At 45.6% G+C, this 19971-nt stretch overlaps 3 protein-coding genes across 3 annotated transcripts; 1 reads left to right on the top strand and 2 right to left on the bottom strand.

Moving 5' to 3' along the window:
* Nucleotides 1–187: 187 nt before the first annotated feature.
* Nucleotides 188–1141, bottom strand: mustn1a (musculoskeletal, embryonic nuclear protein 1a). The gene is made up of 3 exons (XM_067239823.1): nt 1015–1141; nt 781–901; nt 188–419 (listed from the first exon to the last, which is right to left on the bottom strand). Exons 1-3 carry the CDS (start codon nt 1021–1023, stop codon nt 322–324), a joined length of 228 nt encoding a protein of 75 aa, XP_067095924.1. The 5' UTR covers nt 1024–1141; the 3' UTR covers nt 188–321.
* A 783-nt stretch (nt 1142–1924) lies between these two features.
* ruvbl1 (RuvB-like AAA ATPase 1) lies at nt 1925–6440 on the bottom strand. The gene is made up of 11 exons (XM_067239808.1): nt 6171–6440; nt 5611–5697; nt 5354–5486; nt 4621–4772; nt 4255–4344; nt 3386–3535; nt 3219–3282; nt 2908–3106; nt 2726–2828; nt 2542–2633; nt 1925–2449 (listed from the first exon to the last, which is right to left on the bottom strand). Exons 1-11 carry the CDS (start codon nt 6309–6311, stop codon nt 2290–2292), a joined length of 1371 nt encoding a protein of 456 aa, XP_067095909.1. The 5' UTR covers nt 6312–6440; the 3' UTR covers nt 1925–2289.
* A 462-nt stretch (nt 6441–6902) lies between these two features.
* Nucleotides 6903–16743, top strand: eefsec (eukaryotic elongation factor, selenocysteine-tRNA-specific). Its single transcript, XM_067240602.1, has 7 exons — nt 6903–7413; nt 8737–8944; nt 9068–9164; nt 9610–9774; nt 11040–11678; nt 13838–13994; nt 15811–16743. Exons 1-7 carry the CDS (start codon nt 7116–7118, stop codon nt 15990–15992), a joined length of 1746 nt encoding a protein of 581 aa, XP_067096703.1. The 5' UTR covers nt 6903–7115; the 3' UTR covers nt 15993–16743.
* The last annotated feature ends 3228 nt before the right edge of the window (nt 16744–19971 follow it).

Below are 19971 nucleotides of genomic sequence, written 5' to 3'. Positions count from 1 at the left end.
GTGTGTGTGTGAGCTGTCAAGATCCCTTGTCTGAAACATCCTGGTCACAATAAGTAGAGTTTTTTGTTTTCAGATGTTTTTGTTGTTGCAAATGTTCTCTGCTTGTTAGTCTTTTTCAAAAAGGAAAAAATAAGTTCTGTTAGTTTCTTGTCAATGGAGCCATTCATCAGGATCTACTGTACACTGATTTACATTTGATTTTTTATTAGACCATCACAGTTATCTCATATATCCAGGTCGCAAGGCAAACAGTACAAGTGGCTAGTTTGTACAGACCTAGAAGCAAGTGATAAATCTAAAGATGATCCCAGAAGGCTTCTTCTACTTTCGGATCGGTCGAGTGGGTGGTTTGTTGAAGGCAGTCTCGGCCCCTGACCTCACTCCACTGAACACTGACGGGGCGGCCTTCCCAACACGCTCTGAAACGGCCCACACAACAAGAACCATCAGCCTCGCACAGTAAATCAGGCAGAAACCAAGAGCTCTGTAACACAATGGTTATGCACAGTATAAACAGTGATTTGTCAGGCAGGAGGCGAGAGATGGGGGCATTCTGTTTGACAGAGCTCTGAGAATCACCCCCCTCATCTCTCGACTATCCGGAGTTCTGTATATGGAATGGAAAATTCAGTTTGATAAGTCTCACTGTAGAGCATTTTTTTACATACAATGCTGTATTTGTCAGCAGAGCTTTTCCAAAACGAAAACGATAAGACCCATTCACACAAGATTAATCCCTAAACTTCAATGCCATGTTGAGAACATATGCTCACAACTTACCACACTCTTCCATCACTTCAAAGGTCTTGCTCTTCACCTCCCCTTTGAGACCTAGCTTATCCTTTGCTTCAACGAGATCTTCTTCTCTTACCTCTGGTCGGCTCTCCTCTCCCTCATCTGGCTGAAATTCACAGCAGATAGTAAAATATCAAAAGATATGTTGTGTTGCCCCAGTAGTTTCCTACGAACCAAGAGATCATGCTTTTACCATCTGCCAAACTGTAGTATTCTCACCTGAGACATGCTGGCTGTCAAGTTGTTGTAGAGGTTGTGGTCCAAAGTCTTTCCCTATCTTAACTTTCCTACTGCTGCTCTGCCTAGTCCAATCCAACAAACTAGAGCAATCCGCCCAGGCTATAAATCTCTAGAGGACTATAATTCTATTGCAGGCCCAAAGGATGACTCAGTCTGGGGGCTCCTCCCCTATTTCTCTGGTTCTGTTTGTTCTCAGGATGTTCCATTCTCTTCTATGTCATTTAGGAATGACGTGATCTCCTGCAGCTGGAACAGTTATTACATTACTCCCAAGTATTTAGACAGAAAACATCTAGGATTTTAGTTGTAGTAAAAAAATCCCCTTTCCTTGCTATGTGGCATTGTCTTTTTATTAGCCTTATCTGTAAATGTCAAACTCGACAAATGTAATAAAAACATTTTAGAGCTTCAAAGACAATTGCCTCTCAACTGTCAAATACCGCTACGGCAAAAGCAGGTGAAAGGGTTAGCTTTTTTTGTTTGCTTTACAGACTTTAAATTAGGATAGTTACATGGTCATCTTTCTTCTACTCCATGACCTAGACTCTAGTGTGTTTCATCAGAGATGGGAAGTACAATGTTACTACATTACTTCAAGTAGATTTTTCAGGTATCAGTACTAAATATATGTCAGAGCTCATAATTCTGTACTTGAACTTGAAAAAGTGTAGTCAGCCCTTTTATCAGTCTGTTTAAACATGAGTATATGTGATCCTACTTGAATGAATGGTGTGTGTACTTTGCCATCTGTGTCTCATCGAGGGAAAAATAAAATAAACCAAGCACCTTTAATCTAGCTATGAGTCATAGGGACATCCGAGTCTCACATTCCACAAACCAATTATTACCTCTTGGATGCACATATAACAAATACTCAAGATTACAAATGTAAAAAATGCTCTCTTTACTCATCTTACACAAAACAAGTATATCTATAACACCAACATTTCGCAGTTTAATCCTTTGACAGTAATGCAAGTCTAAGTAGTTAATACAAAGTGAAGTTTAACAATGTGTTTTATGGCAGCCAACATGTATTATCTTGGATGCGTCAAATTATATTCCAATATTGAACAATTTATGTCAACAAGGCACAGATGGGAGAACTTACCAACTGGCATTCAACAGAAATGACAGGGCGAACAAAACAAAATTATATGGAAATAATGGGTACCAAAGGGAAGGCTATTAAATTTTAAATAAACATCACAACTAGTGACCAGTAAAAACATGCCACTGGAGAGATTCCACAGATCATTTCATATATTTATGCTGCTGGTCCTGGAGGATCTTTGCAGAGGACTTGGCATCATAGAAGAGCTCATTGATCTCCTCAATCTGCTCCCTCTCCACACCTTCCTTACCCTGAACACGCCCCAGAAGATTGGCTGGGGTCATCAGCTGCACGGCATACCTGGGACACGAGAGGTCAGAGGTCAGTACGCGCACACAGCTGTGCGACATGCATGCACACACAGGATACATGTAGGTCTGTATCAGATATACCTGAGGGTGGTCTTGTTGCCGATCTCTGCCAAGTGGCTGAGTGCTTCATCGCTGATATTAATCCCCTCAGTTTGAGCACGGATCTTGATGATCTACAGGAAAGGAAATCAAAATGATGTCCAAATAATATGCTGACACTGTAAAACCAGCAATGTGACAAACACATACACACACACACACACACCTGCTTCATCTCCTGCAGTGTGTAAAGCATGGTACGAATGATCATAACTCTGTCCAACAGGTCCAGAGGAATCCCATGAGGAGAGCTTATGTCTTCTGTCCCCCTGGACACCAAGCAGAAAAGAGACAGTCAAATACAGCCAAATACAATGACTGAATGGTGCGTCTCTATAACACGCATACCTTATGAGGCAGTTGCCCCTGTTGGATGCAAAGACGACAATGGGGGCGATGGTGCTCTCGAGGGCTCGGTGCAGGTAGGTGAAACACTCGATGTCAAGCATGTGAACCTCGTCTACAAACAGCACACCAGGGACCAGCTCAGCCACCCCCTGGTCGATGTACCGGTTCACCACCTTGTTGATCTCCGTACGTAGCTTATCTGGGAGGAGAGAGCCAATCAGGCGCCAGGGATCAGGTCAGGAAACCCATTGTAGTTACGTGGCACAGTCCTGTGGTGTGTGACATTAGACATATATATATTTTTTTTTTACCTGTGATTTCTGTCTTCTTGGGCTTCATCAGTTGTCCCATCATGGACAAGATGTCCTGGCCTCCCTGAGGAAACAATTTAAATAACTATATGCGTGTATGAAACTTGTAGAAAAATGGTTTGCATTAAAAGCCCAGGTGAGGCCGAGGCATGCCAGTGGATGTGTACCTGGGGTCGAGCATTTGCAATGTCCAGGTCATGTAAAGTAACATCTTGAATGATCTCTTTCTTCTTGTGTACGTCGCCTTTGGGCAGCGGTACATACTCTTCTGCCTCAAGGTCAAACTCGGTAGCGAAGGTGTCACAACGACCTTGTCTCTGTACTCACACAAGAGGGAGGAAAGGGTTCAAAAGAGCACAGAGATGTCAACTACCATCCTGTCAGGAAAAATGATGGTGGTCTGATAACTTTGGAATGGAAAAAAAAAAAGAGAAGAGAAGGGGGAGGGAGGGAGGGAAAGCAGGTGTATTAGTACAGTCTGTGCCTGCTGAAGTAGGAGGAGAGGGCAAGGGGCAGAGGGATCAAAGCATGTGTGAAGGGGGCTCCTTAGGGGGCTGTCAACAGCAACAAATGTAGCCCCACTGCCCCTAAGCCCACCTGCACTGATTAAAGCAGCCCTCGACACACGGTCAACACAGGCCACGAGGCCCTGTGCTGGAACAGAGGGATTGCAGGGAGGGGGGAGAGATTGACAGATAAAGGGGGAATAGGGACGCGCTGTGGAGGGCTGCAGGAATGAGGGAGCGTACAGTAGAAAGATGAAACACAGCCGTCACGGAGGGCTGATGGAGATGAAACAGAGCTGGTACGAAGGACTGAGAAGGACAGGCACAGGACAAAGAACTCGTTATCTGAAAAGTGTACTGGAACTTCAATGACAGAATCTTGAAGAGTACACAGTCCATATGCCTATGCCCACATAATGCAACTACAGTTCCTAAGCAATTTTTCTGTGTGTGTATCACAAAGACGTACATAGTTGAATGTGTGCGTTTGACAGTGGGTTGTGTAATGGCTTGCAGAAATGCAGGGGTACCTTGACAGCTCCGCTGTTGGCTTCTATGTAGATGACATCTCCCACCTCCACTCGCTCCTTCTGGAGACTCTCATAGATACTGGGATCCAGCTACAGAACACCATTAGGCCTGGGTTATTGGCAAGGACTTCATGATATCATACACATCTCCATACATAATATAATACATAAATTATATTACCACAACACATTATACAAATGTACAATATATGCACAATACTATACAAAATCTTGAAAAACTACTGTATAAAAATACTACTGTGATACAATACCCAGTTTAGCTCAGTATGACAGGATTAGTTTAACCAGTCGGCCTATATTCTATGCTTCAACCCTCAATGAAAACTGTATATGCCCCAGACTGACCTTGAGTTGCTTAGTGCCCTTGCCCGTCTTCAGGCCAATGATGACGTGGCTGATGGTCTTACCGTAGCCTCCCATTGGGTTCTCTGTCTCACAGGGGGTCAGCTCCGTCACTTCGCCCTCATATACCTCCTTAGTCTCCTTGATACGCAGGCCTACAGGAGGCCATGGCACACACATGATAGCATATATACATTTACTATAATATGCATTCTCTCTATATAACATGACCACACTGTAGCTCTTGTTTTGGATACTCTTGCCTCTGAGTGGGCCACAGGTGGTGTGTCAGGCCTGGTCCTGGTCTGGTGGGGGGTGAGTCATGCTCTAGAGGGGGAGGTTGTCATTCAGGCTGCTCTTATCAGACGGCGTGTTGACATCCTGAGAATGTACCCCCACTCCCTACCTCTAACACGCACCTATTCTCTCCTGGGGGTGGGGCAAGAGTGTTGATGACCGACCCTCTGTCAACCCAAGCTCCATTTCCTACCCTATGACAGCTAACGTCAACAACCAGACAAACTCCTTCTCCCCCACTCAAGCCTTCCTTCCCAGTGTCAGCACTGACATTCAAATCCCCTTTTACAACAAAAAATCTTCTGTTTTTGGCCAAGTGCTTCATTATGCTCGGTTTCGGCCAAAAATTCAAATTTTGGTGCATTCATAATTAAAATATTGCAAATTTGAATGATCTCCATGCACCCCATCTTCCCTGTGTGTGAGAACAGTTACTCACCTATCGCTCTCCTGAAGTTCTCCATCAGCACCTCAGTTTTCTTGATCTCAGAAGAGTAAACCTCACTTCCAACCATGGGGCAGAAAGGCACCTTGTTACCCAGCTCCTGTGCCATGGCCAAGGCCATTGCTGTCTGAAATGGGGAGAAAGGGTTGAAGTATTGGGGGAGAAGGTCACGTTAAAATCAAATGTATGTGAGAATCAGGGAACAAACGAGGGACATTGTGAGCAATGAACAATCTGATCTTGTGCCGTACCTTTCCTGTTCCAGGTGGCCCAGCGAGCAACACTGCCCTGCCTGCCATCTTCTTTGAGCGGATCAGTTCTACAATAATACCGCAAGCCTGGTGACAAAGTGATTATATTATAATTACCGCAACTACAGTAAGCAAGAACTGCATAGAATTATTAACAATATAAAGCTAACGAATAACTAATTGTTGACGTTCGTAACAGCTCTAACGATGGCACAAACTGAAATGAATTAAGACACACATGTATAGGGATATAGGACTACAACTAGGGTTGTAAAACTCCGGTAATTTTCGAAGTTGGAAACTGCACATGTTCAATTGCAGTTAGCCTATAACAGGGAACCTAAATGTTGTTGGGGGGGAAAGCATTAGTTTGCATGGCTTCTGCAGCTTGATAACGAGCCATTAATTTGAATCAGGTGTGCTGGAACCGGGAAAAAAACATGCAGGACCGTGAGCCGTGAGGACCAGGGTTGAAGACCACTTAACTAGATGATAGTAAACGTTTAACTGAATAGGAGTTCCCAAGTTCCCATAGCTAGAGCTAGCTACAGTAGCTTTACCTCTCTCGCAGTCTCCTGTCCCACAAGACCTGACGCACTCTGCTTAGCATTGCCGGCCTCGTCTAATCCGAGTCCCTTCACATGACTGTGAGACGCAATGCGCTGAGTTTTCGTGGTGCTTTTCACCTCCTCGATTTTCATGACTTTTCTGAATGTCTATCAACAGAAATCAATAGAGATATATGTCTTGTACTCGATTGTTCTCCACTGTTGGAATCTGCGCTGAAACTCAAAACTTGTTTGTCGTCATGTGCCTTGTTTGTCGAAATGTGTTGCCATGTGAGTAACGAATACGAAGGAAAACCATAGGAAGTACCGCCTTATTTTTTGTTATAATGTCAACTATTGGCCAGTTTATACCCCGTTCATAAAACCATTGGCTAGAAACGAAGTCATTTTGTGACGATAAAACCCGCCTCTTTTACTCTATATCCGTACGTGTTCACGTTTCTTTGACGGTAAGGAAACTTAATAAAGAGCTACAATGTTCCTAAGTAAATATAAATGTAAAAATGTCTGAAGTATGTATTCTCTGGTGTTTATATGAATATTGTATGCTCATCACTCAAAGCTAAACCTTTTGAACTATTGCAAGTATTATTTGCTATGCTATTTGCATTTCTAATCATTTTTTGTATGATTCAAACCTGTGTTTATGGCACTGATAAGATAGAACTACTGTTCCGGGCAGAGGACCGTTTTTACTGATACTCGGCCGTGAGGAAGAACAGTTGACAGGAGGAAAGTTCCTCCATACAATCATCAGAACCAAAAGGTCTTCAAACTAAGATACAATTTCAGTGAACCAATTTTGGAAAGCTATTTCAGCAGTTGTATGTAATTTAGGCATTACGAAAAGCGAGCTAGCCTAGCCATAGTGTCAGTGACTAATAGTTTAGGGTTCCAGGATCAGGTAGACAGTCAATCCAAAGTTGCGACAGCAGTATGACAGACGCCACTTGTTGCAAAACCAATACCAAAACGCTGAATTTCAATGTTGGGGTTCTTGGACATGTTGACAGCGGCAAGACCTCACTTGCCAGGTCGCTCAGTAGCACAGCATCAACGGCTGCCTTTGATAAAAACCCGCAGTCCCGAGAGAGGGGCATCACTTTGGACCTCGGATTCTCCTCTTTTACTGTGGACCTCCCGGACCATTTACAGGAAAGCGCATATGAAAGCTTACAGTTTACGTTAGTGGACTGTCCTGGACATGCGTCTTTAATTCGCACCATCATTGGAGGTAAGATATGACGTACCTTCCGTTCATGGTAAAAGTTCCTGGAGAGAATGGTCTTATCCTTTCTGCATGATGCCACTAGTCTGTGATTCAATACATAGAAGGACCATGTATCTGCCAGCCTAGTGCACTGTTACCGTTCATCCTATTGTTGGCTTTAACTTATCTAAAGTGTCAGATGGGTGGTATAGGTCGTTGTTTCTGCACTGCATGTGGTTTAATCTTCAAATTAGGAAAGCAACACAGTAAAGTTCAGTTCCAAGCCCATCCAGCAGGGGGAGACTCCTTACTACAGGATCAGTCTTCTACACACCCCACTTACCACAAGTGCCTGTTACACTGAAAGGACAGATGCTAGGATTTTATATATTACATATTCATTCTATACATACGAACATATGGATAGACTGTATTAAGCATTTTTGATCACAGAACCCTACTGACATGTTCTTGTCCTCTGTCATGCTAGTGTCATGCTTCTCCTCACTCCCCATATTGTTTTCTCTAAATGGCTAACTTTTAGTATCTAAAGCTGCAGAAATGAATGCATGTCATAAATGCTTATTTTCTTTGGTTGCTGTATGTGTGTGATCCACTTTGTAGTTTTCTTTAGATTCAGTTGTCTGACTGACAGTCAGGGACTGACTGACAGAGTATCCTGTGGCTGTGGGTAGGAAGGACTTCACATACGTACCAACAATATGCATTGTGCAGTAAAGGGGTTATTGTCAACTCAACAGTTGTTGCTATAGGCAAAAACCAGAGTGGATGGCACATGCTGTAGATTAGGGTGGAAGGATGGTGTGGGGAGTACGTTTTTAATAAACTTCCTCCCTTGTCCCAAGTGGGGAGAACACAGGAAAGAGAAAGAGCCAAAGAGAGGGACTGAAAAGAGGGGAGCACAGGAAAGAAATACTGCCAAAGTCAGGGAAAGAAAAGAGGGAGAGGAAAGACAACCAAGTGAGCCTGGGCTCTAGTTTCAGCCCTCTAGCTCAGTTCTCTCTCTCTCTCTCTCTCTCTCTCTCTCTCTCTCTCTCTCTCTCTCTCTCTCTCTCTCTCTCTCTCTCTCGCTCCATTTGGAAACCTCCCACCATTGATTGAACTTTTTATGCTGTTATTCTTGGTTGTCTATCTGTTTCTGTTTTTGGCCATTGGTTATTCTAGAGTCTAGAATCTACACGGTTCTGACATGCAGTGTAACCTCCAAGAAAAGTTCAGGCTACTTGGGATGCACAAAAATCCTGTTTAGCTTTTACAGTTCTTCTTGTTCGGTTACAGGATAGTGATGGGGCATCTTTGTGGTGTCTTTTGTATTCTTGTTTTAAGGGGCCCAGATTATTGACCTGATGATGCTGGTGGTGGATGTGGTGAAGGGGGTCCAGACTCAGACAGCAGAGTGTCTGCTTGTTGGCGAGCTGACCTGCCCTAGAATGGTGGTCATCCTCAACAAGACTGACCTTCTGCCCCCCAACAAGAGACAGGGCGCCATCGACAAGATGACCAAGAGACTTCACAAGACCTTGGAGAACACAAGGTACACACACACGCGCGCGCGCACACACACACACACACACAGAGAAACAGATAACTATACACATTGGACACACTTTGTACATACACACTGAAGGCTAATTCCAACACTTTCCCTGTTGAGCAGTTTCAAAGACTGTCCAGTAATTGCTGTAGCAGCAAAGCCTGGAGGTCCTGAGGCGCCAGACACGGATGAGCCCCAGGGCATCCCTGAGCTGATAGAGGTAAGGAACCAAGGAGGGTGCCCCAAAATGCTCCTGGATTATTATTCTCCTTGCTTCTGTCTAAAGATATAGAAAAACCCATGATAAGGAGGTAAGAATCGTTGGATGTGTTTCACGAGCAACAATATTTTATTCAGACAGCACAGAGGAAGGTTAGTTTTACTTTATGGCGGCATAGAAGTATACCACATCAGGGGGTCCTACTGACAAATACAGAAAAAACAAGAGACACATTGTCAGGCAGTATTTATGAAGCCACAGGATAGACTCAACACTAGATATGGTTCTGGTTAGGACTGGCCTGTGTGTGTGTTAGAATCACACACATGCCCACAGTGACCTTACAATGTTATGACAGCAGTTTTTACTTTTCTTGTTGTTACTATGTGTGTGCGCTCGTTTGTGTGTGCGTGCGTGCGTGTGTGCATGTGCGTCTGTGTCCTAGTTGCTGAAGAGCCAGACATACCTCCCTCGCAGAGACCCAGAGGGGGCCCTGCTCATGGCTGTGGACCACTGTTTCTCCATCCGAGGTCAGGGGACGGTTCTGACTGGAACCATCCTGCAGGGGGCGCTGGCTGTCAATGACACTGTGGAGATCCCAGCTCTCAAGGTACAGTCAGCCTCAGTGATACTGTGGAGATCCCAGCTCTCAAGGTACAGTCAGCCTCAGTGACACTGTGGAGATCCCAGCTCTCAAGGTACAGTCAGCCTCAGTGACACTGTGGAGATGCCAGCACTCAAGGTACAGTCAGCCTCAGTGACACTGTGGAGATCCCAGCTCTCAAGGTACAGTCAGCCTCAGTGACACTGTGGAGATGCCAGCACTCAAGGTACAGTCAGCCTCAGTGACACTGTGGAGATCCCAGCTCTCAAGGTACAGTCAGCCTCAGTGACACTGTGGAGATGCCAGCACTCAAGGTACAGTCAGCCTCAGTGACACTGTGGAGATGCCAGCACTCAAGGTACAGTCAGCCTCAGTGACACTGTGGAGATCCCAGCTCTCAAGGTACAGTCAGCCTCAGTGACACTGTGGAGATCCCAGCTCTCAAGGTACAGTCAGCCTCAGTGACACTGTGGAGATGCCAGCACTCAAGGTACAGTCAGCCTCAGATAAGGCTCTCACACAGCCACACATGCCTACAGATCAATGATTCTCGACTACTATTACCAAGGAATTTTGATCCTGCGGGCCAGTATGTTGAGAAGCACTGAGTAGAGAGAGTAGCCGTTTAGAGGGTCACATTTGCGCCATGATGGATTCTTAGTATTGGAAGAAAATGGGTTGGAAAATCAAAAGTTTACTGGAAATGGATGGATGGATAGAGAAAGAGAGGAGGAGGAAAATAAGGAGGATGGATGGTTATGCAGGACAGGAGGATGTGTCTGTGTATGCTTACAAAGGCAGGCTAGAGGAACTGGGGTGGAGGAATGGAGGAAATGGGATGAAAGGGTGGGGGAAATGGGTGGTTTGGCAGTACAGGAGTTGGCTAATTTAGAACAGGTGTAGTCAGTCAGTCGACCAACACTTGCAGCCCAGGTCACTGTAAATATATACACTCATATTAAGGCATGGGAGCTTTATACCAACACGCAGTAATTAGACTAGCAGCCACTTGGTGGCAGCATTAGGCTGAACTGATGTCATAGCTTTGTGATGTTGGGTTTTTATGGGGGGTTTTGTATATAACGGCACTACAGAATTCATCCACAGACAAATCTCATAAATGACGATAAGGATGTAATTCTTGTCATAATAGTCTTTTATTTTAAGTATTGACATCTGAATGATTCCATGGTGTAGCTTAACATAGCATGTGTGTAAAGTGTCATGAAGCGTTTTCTTTGTCAATGATCAGTCTCCACTCTGCTCTCCAGGTGACGAAGAAGGTCAAGTCCATCCAAATGTTCAGGAAGCCTGTGTCTGCAGCTATGCAGGGCGACCGGGTGGGGGTGTGTGTGACCCAGTTTGACCCCAAACTCTTGGAGCGGGGGGTGGTGTGCACCCCGGGCTCCCTGCACACCATCCACGCTGCCCTCATCTCAGCCAGAAAGATCGGCTACTACAAAGGCCCCCTCGCTTCCCGTGCAAAGTTCCACATCACCGTGGGCCATGAGACCGTCATGGCCAGGGTGACCTTCTTCGGCCTCCCCCCTGGTCAGACCCCCGCCGTGCCCTCCGCCCCTCAGCTGGACCCTGTCGCCCTGGACACACCCTTCTCCTTTGACAGAGATTACTTCCACCAGGAAGAATACATCATTGGCCAGGGGGAGGCGGGAGGGGCGAAGTCTGACCCAGAACAGTGGGCCCTGCTGGAGTTTGAGCGTCCGGTCACATGCCCGTCTCTCTGCTTGGTCATTGGTTCTAAGCTGGACACAGACATCCATGCCAACGCATGTCGACTGGCCTTCCAGGGGAGACTGTTGGAGGGCTTTGAGGAGAAGGGCTATGCTGAGAGCACCCTGCCCCGCCTACACATCTACAAGACCAAACAGAAGGAGGGCCAGGTGGAGAGGGTGAGTCTGAGGAACACATAGACATCCATGTCAAATACAATTGAATTAAACTATTGTAGTTGAATCACACTCTATTGGAGTCTACACTGAATTTTTGTTTGGACTTTTGTTTTATCGTACAGTAACTGGTCTGATACTGTGTCATTCCCTACATCTTGCCCTTGATCCTGTGATTGTGTCACACCTCTGCCCTCTCTTTCACCCCCCCCCCCCCCACACACACACACACACACACGCACACACCCATTGTCTATGGTTCTTCTTGTTTGGATGTTTCTCATCGCAGTGGTAATGAAGCATGTTGCTGGGACTGAGCTCCTTTTGTACACACACACACACACACACACACACACACACACACACACAGGCCAGGCTGTGTGTGGGGGCGGTATGCAAGGCCTTAGCGTGTGCTGTGTGCTGTGACACGCATGCGGCCTCCTGACGCCAGAGCTCCCGTCTGGCTGTCAGCTGCTGGCGCTGTTTAGACACACCTGAGTGGCACAGGAATACCCACATGGCCCTCCGCATTCCCCCCCTCCACCCTGTTCTCTGTACCCCCCCCCCCCCGCCTCTCTATCTCTCTCTTTCATACACTCATTCTCTCTCTTGCTCTCTTTTTCCTGTTTTAACTCCTTTGTTTAGTCTAAGGTTGAGTCCCACTCTAACAGGGATCACAGCAGGGTTGTACAGGTTAAGTGTTGCTCATCTCATACAGCCTGAGTTATTGACCCTGATGTTGACCTCGCGCTGCGTGTGAGGTCAGACTCGGGTCATGTAGGTACCACCACGTTCACAACCTGCAACGATGCAGGAATGCAGCACAACGCTCCTCTGCTTAACCTGAATGTAGAACACTTGTCTAGAACTAGTCTCACGATACTGTAATCTATAATACAGAGATTTGATCAAACCGTGACTACTCAGCCCAGCCCAGAACCAGGAAGTCCTGGTTCCTTCTCCCACATACCAGCCATTCCTATGATGGGACTCCATGACTGTCTCCTGCTGTGTCTAACATGTGTAGGAACTTGTGCCTGTAGTTTATCAGCAGTCATGCATCAGTGGAGATGGAACAGAATGTCATAGAAAGAGTACGAGAGAAAGAGGGAGGGAGGGTTTGAAAAAGAAAAGGAACAAGCATAGAGAGAGAGAGAGAGAGAGAGAGAGAGAGAGAGAGAGAGAGAGAGAGAGAGAGAGAGAGAGAGAGAGAGAGAGAGAGAGAGAGAGAGAGAGAGAGAGAGAGAGAGAGAGAGAGAGAGAGAGAGAGAGAGAGAGAGAGAGAGAGAGAGAGAGAGAGAGAGAGAGAGAGAGAGAGAGAGAGAGAGAGAGAGAGAGAGAGAGAGAGAGTCAGATCGGTGCCCTTCCATTATCAGATCAGTGAGAGTCTCATTGATGGAAAGATTATTACAAATACAAACAAACGAAACAAAAATGCAAGGAGACGAATGAAACGGAAAGACAGACAGACTTCAGGGCTCTAGTTGGTTTAGCCCAGGGGTGATGGACATGAGGCAGGGACCAGGCTGGGCCTGAGTTGCCCAGGGGTGATGGAGGTGAGGCAGGGACCAGGCTGGGCCTGAGTTGGCCCAGGGGTGATGGACATGAGGCAGGGACCAGGCTGGGCCTGAGTTGCCCAGGGGTGATGGAGGTGATGCAGGGACCAGGCTGGGCCTGAGTTGGCCCAGGGGTGATGGAGGTGATGCAGGGACCAGGCTGGGCCTGAGTTGGCCCAGGGGTGATGGAGGTGATGCAGGGACCAGGCTGGGCCTGAGTTGGCCCAGGGGTGATGGAGGTGATGCAGGGACCAGGCTGGGCCTGAGTTGGCCCGGGGGTGATGTAGGTGAGGCAGGGACCAGGCTGGGCCTGAGTTGGCCCGGGGTGATGGAGGTGAGGCAGGGATCAGGCTGGGAGCTGCTCTTCTTCCTCCTTGTATCTTGGCGACAGAGTTAGAACGAATGTGAGATCTGGTAGATCAGAGGCTGTAATTAATTAGTATTAAACTATTAAAATAAAAAAGCAACACACATTGACCCCACTGTGCTGAATGAAGATTGCACTGCCTGCAAGGCTTATTATTTAATAATATGACATGCTCCTAATATTATCTGTTTTACTTATCATCTGCAGCCACGTCAACCACTTATGTTTCCCCTGGTCAGGTGACTGATGACTACACTGTGATTGGACGAAACCTGTTCAAGAAGGAGACCAACCTGCAGATGTTTGTGGGGTTAAAGGTCAAGCTGTCAACGGGTGAGGCCGGGGTCATCGAGGGTGGCTTTGGACAGAGTGGAAAGTTTAAGATCCGGGTACCAGGTAAGGAGGCGTGTAGGTGGCTGTGGATATAGTCTATGGACCTGTGTTCTCTTCATTTAGTTTTGTGCTATTTTGCTATATTTCTCCCTCTCTTTTTTCTTTCTTCCTGCCCCTCTCTTCCTGGGTTTTTGAGGCTCTGTGGTCATTGAGTGAGGATGTGGTAAGGCTGGTGGGCTCAGAATCCCAAGCAGCATTCCCAGAATTCCTCTGGGGGTTGCCTAGGTTCCGGGGGAAGTCTGCTCCTTGTTTGTTTTACCTTCTGTCAGCCCGACCCTCGGATCCACACCGGGCGGGAAGAGAAAACAAAAATATTTAGAAAGAGAACCATACCTACATCCTCCTAACACGTACTGAAGGCATCCTGTCAGCCGACTGAAACAGTCCCACATACACCTAAACTGTCTGTTCAGACACCCAAACTTTGTCTTATCTTTATCTCTTCTTCTACACCTCTCTCACCTTCTCCCTCCATCCCTCTCTCTCTCTCTCTCTCTCTCTCTCTCTCTCTCTCTCTGTCACTCCTCTCATTCTCCTTCAGGACACATAACCAAAGAGAGAGAGAAAGAAGGAGAGAGAGTATTTAGGGCTTAAAATGAAAGCCCTCTTCAACCTCAGCCCTCTTACACAACCCCCCCACCCCTGACCTCAAACTCATCCCCACAGCCCTGAGGGCCAGCTGCCTGGCACCGGCCTATGTCTGAGCTGATAGAAGGAGGAACAGGGCCAAGAAAAAGGAGAGAATGCTATAGAATTCTATACTTTATTCTTGAATACATTTTATATTTGTGTGGACGGATCTTTTCTTCTAGCAAACATCATGCTACAAAAGCTGACAGTTCTATTGCACTGTACATTAGCCGTGTTCATCATTTTTTTAATGAAAGCGTAAACGCCCATAGTTAAGATAAGCAGTGTAGACTCTGCTTCTGTGCGTGTGTGTGTATGTGTTAAAGAATAATGGGGTAGGACAAGCAGATCAGAGATATCAGTCAAGCCTTTCTTTCTGTCCAGTAACCATAACAACCCTCAGAGTGCATAACCATAATAACCGGCTGTCTGGCGCCGTGATGCGACGCTGGTAGGTGAGGTTAGACAATATGGCAGGTTGCGCAGAAAAGATTTCTCACCTCCATGTGAGCGTGACCACAAGCAAACAAACAGACACACATACACACAGGAGGAATGATATGTTGGCAGGGCCAGAGGTATCTGTGGCATGATTCTAAGTGCCTGAAGACAGACTGACACCAGTGCACCGGAAACGTCAGAGACACCAAGAAAGCCACACATACACCTACACACAGCACAACACCCGGCGACCACGATCCTCCCGTAGAACTGAGAAAGTGGAGCAGGTTGTGGAGCGTGAAAGCAGATTAGGAGAGGGTGGTGGTGAGCCAGAGACAGGGGGAAGGGACAGGAGACTGGACCTCAGTGTCAGGACAAGACCATGACAGCTTACTAACCATGAGGCTAGACTGTGGCTATCAGGAGCAGGATCATGAGGGCAGTGGTTCAGTTACGGGTCGTCAGGCCAAACAGGCTCCATCTCCTTTACTCCCCCCCCCCCCCCAGCCTGGCTAACAGGCCCAGAGGAGAAGAGTACTGTCTGCTGTCAGATCTCAGCACAATAAACTCAGAGCTGGTACACTCATGATGTCTTTTATAGCACTGGCCAACAGTGAGGAAGATAGATTTATTGAAAGATTGCACAGGATGCTGCAAGAAAAATATTATCATATAATAGCTCAATGATTCATCTTCATTTCTATTCCATCTAATGTTCTTCCTCTGTGTCTCTCTGTCCTGTCCTCAGAGGGTTTAAGCCCAGAGACCAAACAACTCCTGTCTTCCTCCTCTAAGAAGAAAGGAAAGGGCGGGGCAAAAGGGGAACCGGTCAAAGAGGAGGAGCCAAAGACAGACTCTCAACCTATCAGCATCCATCTCACTTTCAAAAGATATGTCTTTGACCCCCATAAGAAAATGGTCCAGTCCTGATCTATAGAGTACGGGCCATAGGATGAAACCACTGTACACAGTGCTGGGTAAGAGAGAAGGGGGATGACTGTATGAACACATCTCCCAATCAGAAAGACATGGAGCTCTAGTTTGAATGTTCTGTGTAGTGCTGAGATGCCTAAGCACAGAGATTGTGTTTCTTTGAGAGCCCAGTTTATAGTGGAGGTCATAGCAAAAATATTTTTTACACACTACATTTTAGTCAAACTTAGAAATTTTGTCAAATTTCCAATGTGGTAAATTTCCTGAGAATATCCTGACTTTAGATACAGTTCTGTTCTATATCTTTGATCCTGACCTGCTCTTTCCTTCCACGCTGTCCGATATTCCTCTCTCTCTCTCTCTCTCTCTCTCTCTCTCTCTCTCTCTCTCTCTCTCTCCTGCTCTTTAGTTCTTGTTTCTCTCTGCATTTCTTTATTTCAACTGTGCCTTCACTGACGTGACCACATCAGAATGCGTTGCCAAAGTAATCATCCATTTCCACTAATGTAACACCCGCTGAGTTCAGCGCTCTCCTTCCTCATCATGCGCTCCAGCTGGGGGTGAAAGGTCACTGTTCCCTGGGTTGGGTTTGGACACGTCCCTCCACTGCTCTCATGTGATTCCATTTTTATTTCAAAGTTTAATTACATTTTCCTTTGGCAAGACTCTGGCCAGGCTGTGTTTTACTCTGATTACCAGCTGGAATGAGAGAAGTAACTCTAAGTTTCCATTTGAATAATGTAAGAGAGGCAAAATAAAGTAAATTAATTCTGAAAGTATTCTCTGGATGTGTGTCTCTGTGTGTGTGTGCCTGCGTGTGTGTGTGTGTTTAAGGACGCGACATCATGTTAAGTGTTGTTTCCCCCAGGCCAGTCATGAAGATGCTGCTGTGGGAGATCTGCTGCTGAGGGAGATCTGCAGTCACTAGTCTAGGGTTTAACTGAGAGCAGGCCGGAGTAAGATGACTGGACTTATTGTGCATTTCTTTCTAGTAAACCACGCTAACTAAATGTTCAGCAAAATGATCAAAGAATATCACCATATATTTGTGTATATCACTCTAGTATATTAGTGACAGTGAACAACATCCGGCTACAGGTCCAGTTCACTGTCACAGCAGCAATGTTTAAGATAATTTAGACACTTTTTGTAACTAACCCTTTGTTACTTCACTTATCAAATAATGTTTTCATAGTAAAATCGCTTTTATATTACTACCAGACAGTTGAGCTGGTGAGGCCATGCCTACACTACTGCTCAGGACTGAGAGGTGAGAGTAGGGGACTTGGGGAGATGTAGCAGGTGATGTCAGCAGACTGTCCCCATGGACACTCTATCTAAGCAGGAATCTGTGGAAACCGGAGAGAGAGAAGAAGAGAGAAGGAGGAGGAGAGGACAGTGGGAGGATTGTTCTGCTGACTGACAGTCCTTTTAGCCTTATCTCCTCCAATTCCTCTTATAGAAAACGAGACTGAGGAAAAAACCTCTCTGTCTCTCCCCTTCATCCTCTCTTCCTCCAATTTCTTTCCCATGTCTATCCTGTCTTTACATTTCATCCAGTTTGTTTTATTTTTTTATTATTGCCTGTTTTTCTCTGTCCATCACACGTTCATTGGTTCTTCATGTTTTGCTCCTGTTCTCCCACATTCCTTCAGGCAGACAAGACTCTCAGGAAGACACTCATGCTAATGAGTTTGTACAACTTACCCTAAAATTGACAAAGGTTTGATGAAGACAGTTAGTTATGGATCTGTGTGATCTTAGCTGTATGTGTGTTCATTTGTTTTACATACATTTTGGACCTTTTTGGCCAGAGATGGAGAATAGAAAGTAAATAGGAAGTAGTGGAGAAACAGAGGGGAAGACATGCAGAAATGGTCCAAGCTGGACGCTGTTAAGGCCTCAGTTCATATGATACGCGCTCTGTTAGCCATCGGTGGCACCCCTGCATTTATGTTTAAACATCTGTGTTTGTAATTGTGTGTACAATTTGTGTGCTCAAGTAAGCTGTGCAGAGATAAAAACGTGCTATGGGAACCCTCAAAGAGTTCCAGCATCAGCATTTATTGAAAGATAAACAGGTACAGATGGATAAAAGATGGAAATGTCATCCTCATTCTTCAATCCTTTTTATTCTTCTCTGCAGTGCCTGTCTCTGTCTTGATAAAGATCTTCCCGCGGTTCATTAAGACAGACAAGACTGTGTGGGCTCAGTCCTGTTCTCCCAGTCTGCTCGGTAACATGCACGCTAATCCTGTTGCTAATGCTGTATGTGTGTTTGTGTGTCTCCTTGGAACCCTCTATCAGACTCGGAGTAGGTTGTGGAGGGATTGTCTAATCCGGTTTCAGGGCCATGGCCTACCAAGGCAGAAGGAGGCAGACAGGGAGACCATGTGACCATGTGACTGAGGCTGAGGCTTGTTTCTCACCTCAGCTCAGGCCTCCTCTCTCCCTGACACAGACGGCAGGTGGAGAGGTACCACTCCAAACAGGAGAACTATCACATCCACATTGTCACATGACCTGCTGGAGCCTTAGGTCTATGAACTGTATGAAGGGGTCTGTGCTGCAGACACAGTCCTATCCTCTGTCTTAAAAAAAGGGAACCTGTAGCATTTCCCATGTCTGTTTTCTGTTTCTGATAACAGATGTAGGACATGTTCTTATCCATCATTTCAATGACCCTGTTGTCTCAGGACAGAGTCTTAGATCCCAGATTCAACCTCTGAGCAACCATACATTCTTGTCTTAAGCATTTCAGAGCCCAGTCTGACCTTGTGTTGTTCTGTGCATCTGACAATAAAAGACTTGAACTTGAACATATACAGATGAGAGAAGGGATGGTGAGACACAAAACATGTATGATAGAAGAGGTAACAAGAAAGAGATGGATGGCTTGGGGGGCTGGGTAAGAAGGTAATTGACAGGGGAAGAGAGAGAGGAAAAAGTGGTGAGCCAGAGTAAAGAAAGATTAAAAATACTAATTAACAGGTGTTTGACTGATAAAAACACGCATCGTAAATTAACAGCAGTTAAAGCAGTGGGCATGTGGTTTGTTCAGCGACCAACGTTTTTAATAATTTCCTTCTCTCTCTCTCTCTCTCTCTCTCTCTCTCTCTCTCTCTCTCTCTCTCTCTCTCTCTCTCTCTCTCTCTCTCTCTCTCTCTCTCTCTCTCTCTGTCTAATTTGCATTATTTCAACTGTGATCAAGCTTTTTTCCTTCATTTTGTTTTGAAAGTGTAGTTTCTACACTACCCATGTACAGTAATCCCTTAGTTTTTATAGGATGTACATTTGATTCGTCACACTGCTACTGCTCGTCATTGTTTATCCATCGTTTACCAGTCTCAATCCCTGTGTTCAAGGGATCAATATATCAGTGCTTGTTGGGGAAAAAATAAATATTGAAATCTGTTCTGCAGGGTGCAGATGGATCCACCTTCTATCCTCCTCCTCTCTCTCGCTTCTCACCTCCAAATGCAATTAAGTACTGTATGATTAAAATGGACATTCTTTAATTATTGCTGCCCACACCCCTTTCAGACCATTTCCTGTACTCGCTATCTCTCATCCCTCTATCAGCTGCTGTTTGTCCCAGCTTTTCTGAATATACTGCTTTGTGATTGTGATGAATGTGATTTAAAGTAAAATCTCTGGCCAACTGATCAATTAGAATTGTTAACCGCACCACACCAGCCTAAAATGTGTGCTAGATTAAACTGTACATTGTTTCTCTTGTAAAAGCGTGAATGATGTCTATGCCATGTGTGCTGTACTGTTATGGGTGCTAGATATTAGATATCGTCTTTAAATGCCAGACTGAAAAATCTTATCAGCTTATTTATGACTCTTAAAAGTTGAGCTACAGTACCAAAGCATTTTTTTTTTTAAATTTTCATTTCATATGAAAGAAACTCATTAGCTGATCCCTCAGCAAAAATGTTGCAAGGCAAAAAGCCAAACACCCTTATGAAAG

This window comes from Osmerus mordax, chromosome 1 (assembly GCF_038355195.1).
Source record: "Osmerus mordax isolate fOsmMor3 chromosome 1, fOsmMor3.pri, whole genome shotgun sequence".
NCBI lineage: Eukaryota > Metazoa > Chordata > Actinopteri > Osmeriformes > Osmeridae > Osmerus > Osmerus mordax.
Note: the sequence above shows the minus strand (reverse complement) of the source record. Positions and strands in the feature narration are given on the sequence as shown.

Excerpts from the sequence above, each read along its gene's own strand:
- mustn1a (XM_067239823.1), bottom strand. Across the intron at positions 420-780 it reads TGAAGTGATGGAAGAGTGTG|AGCGTGTTGGGAAGGCCGCC; the intron begins GTAAGTTGTGAG and ends GGGCCGTTTCAG.
- ruvbl1 (XM_067239808.1), bottom strand. The coding sequence starts at position 6,311 with ATGAAAATCGAGGAGGTGAAAAGCACCACGAAAACTCAGCGCATTGCG. Across the intron at positions 4,345-4,620 it reads AGGGCACTAAGCAACTCAAG|CTGGATCCCAGTATCTATGA; the intron begins GTCAGTCTGGGG and ends GGTGTTCTGTAG. Across the intron at positions 2,829-2,907 it reads AGGGGCAACTGCCTCATAAG|GGGGACAGAAGACATAAGCT; the intron begins GTATGCGTGTTA and ends CTTGGTGTCCAG.
- eefsec (XM_067240602.1), top strand. The coding sequence starts at position 7,116 with ATGACAGACGCCACTTGTTGCAAAACCAATACCAAAACGCTGAATTTC. Across the intron at positions 9,775-11,039 it reads TGGAGATCCCAGCTCTCAAG|GTGACGAAGAAGGTCAAGTC; the intron begins GTACAGTCAGCC and ends TCTGCTCTCCAG. Across the intron at positions 13,995-15,810 it reads GTTTAAGATCCGGGTACCAG|AGGGTTTAAGCCCAGAGACC; the intron begins GTAAGGAGGCGT and ends TCCTGTCCTCAG.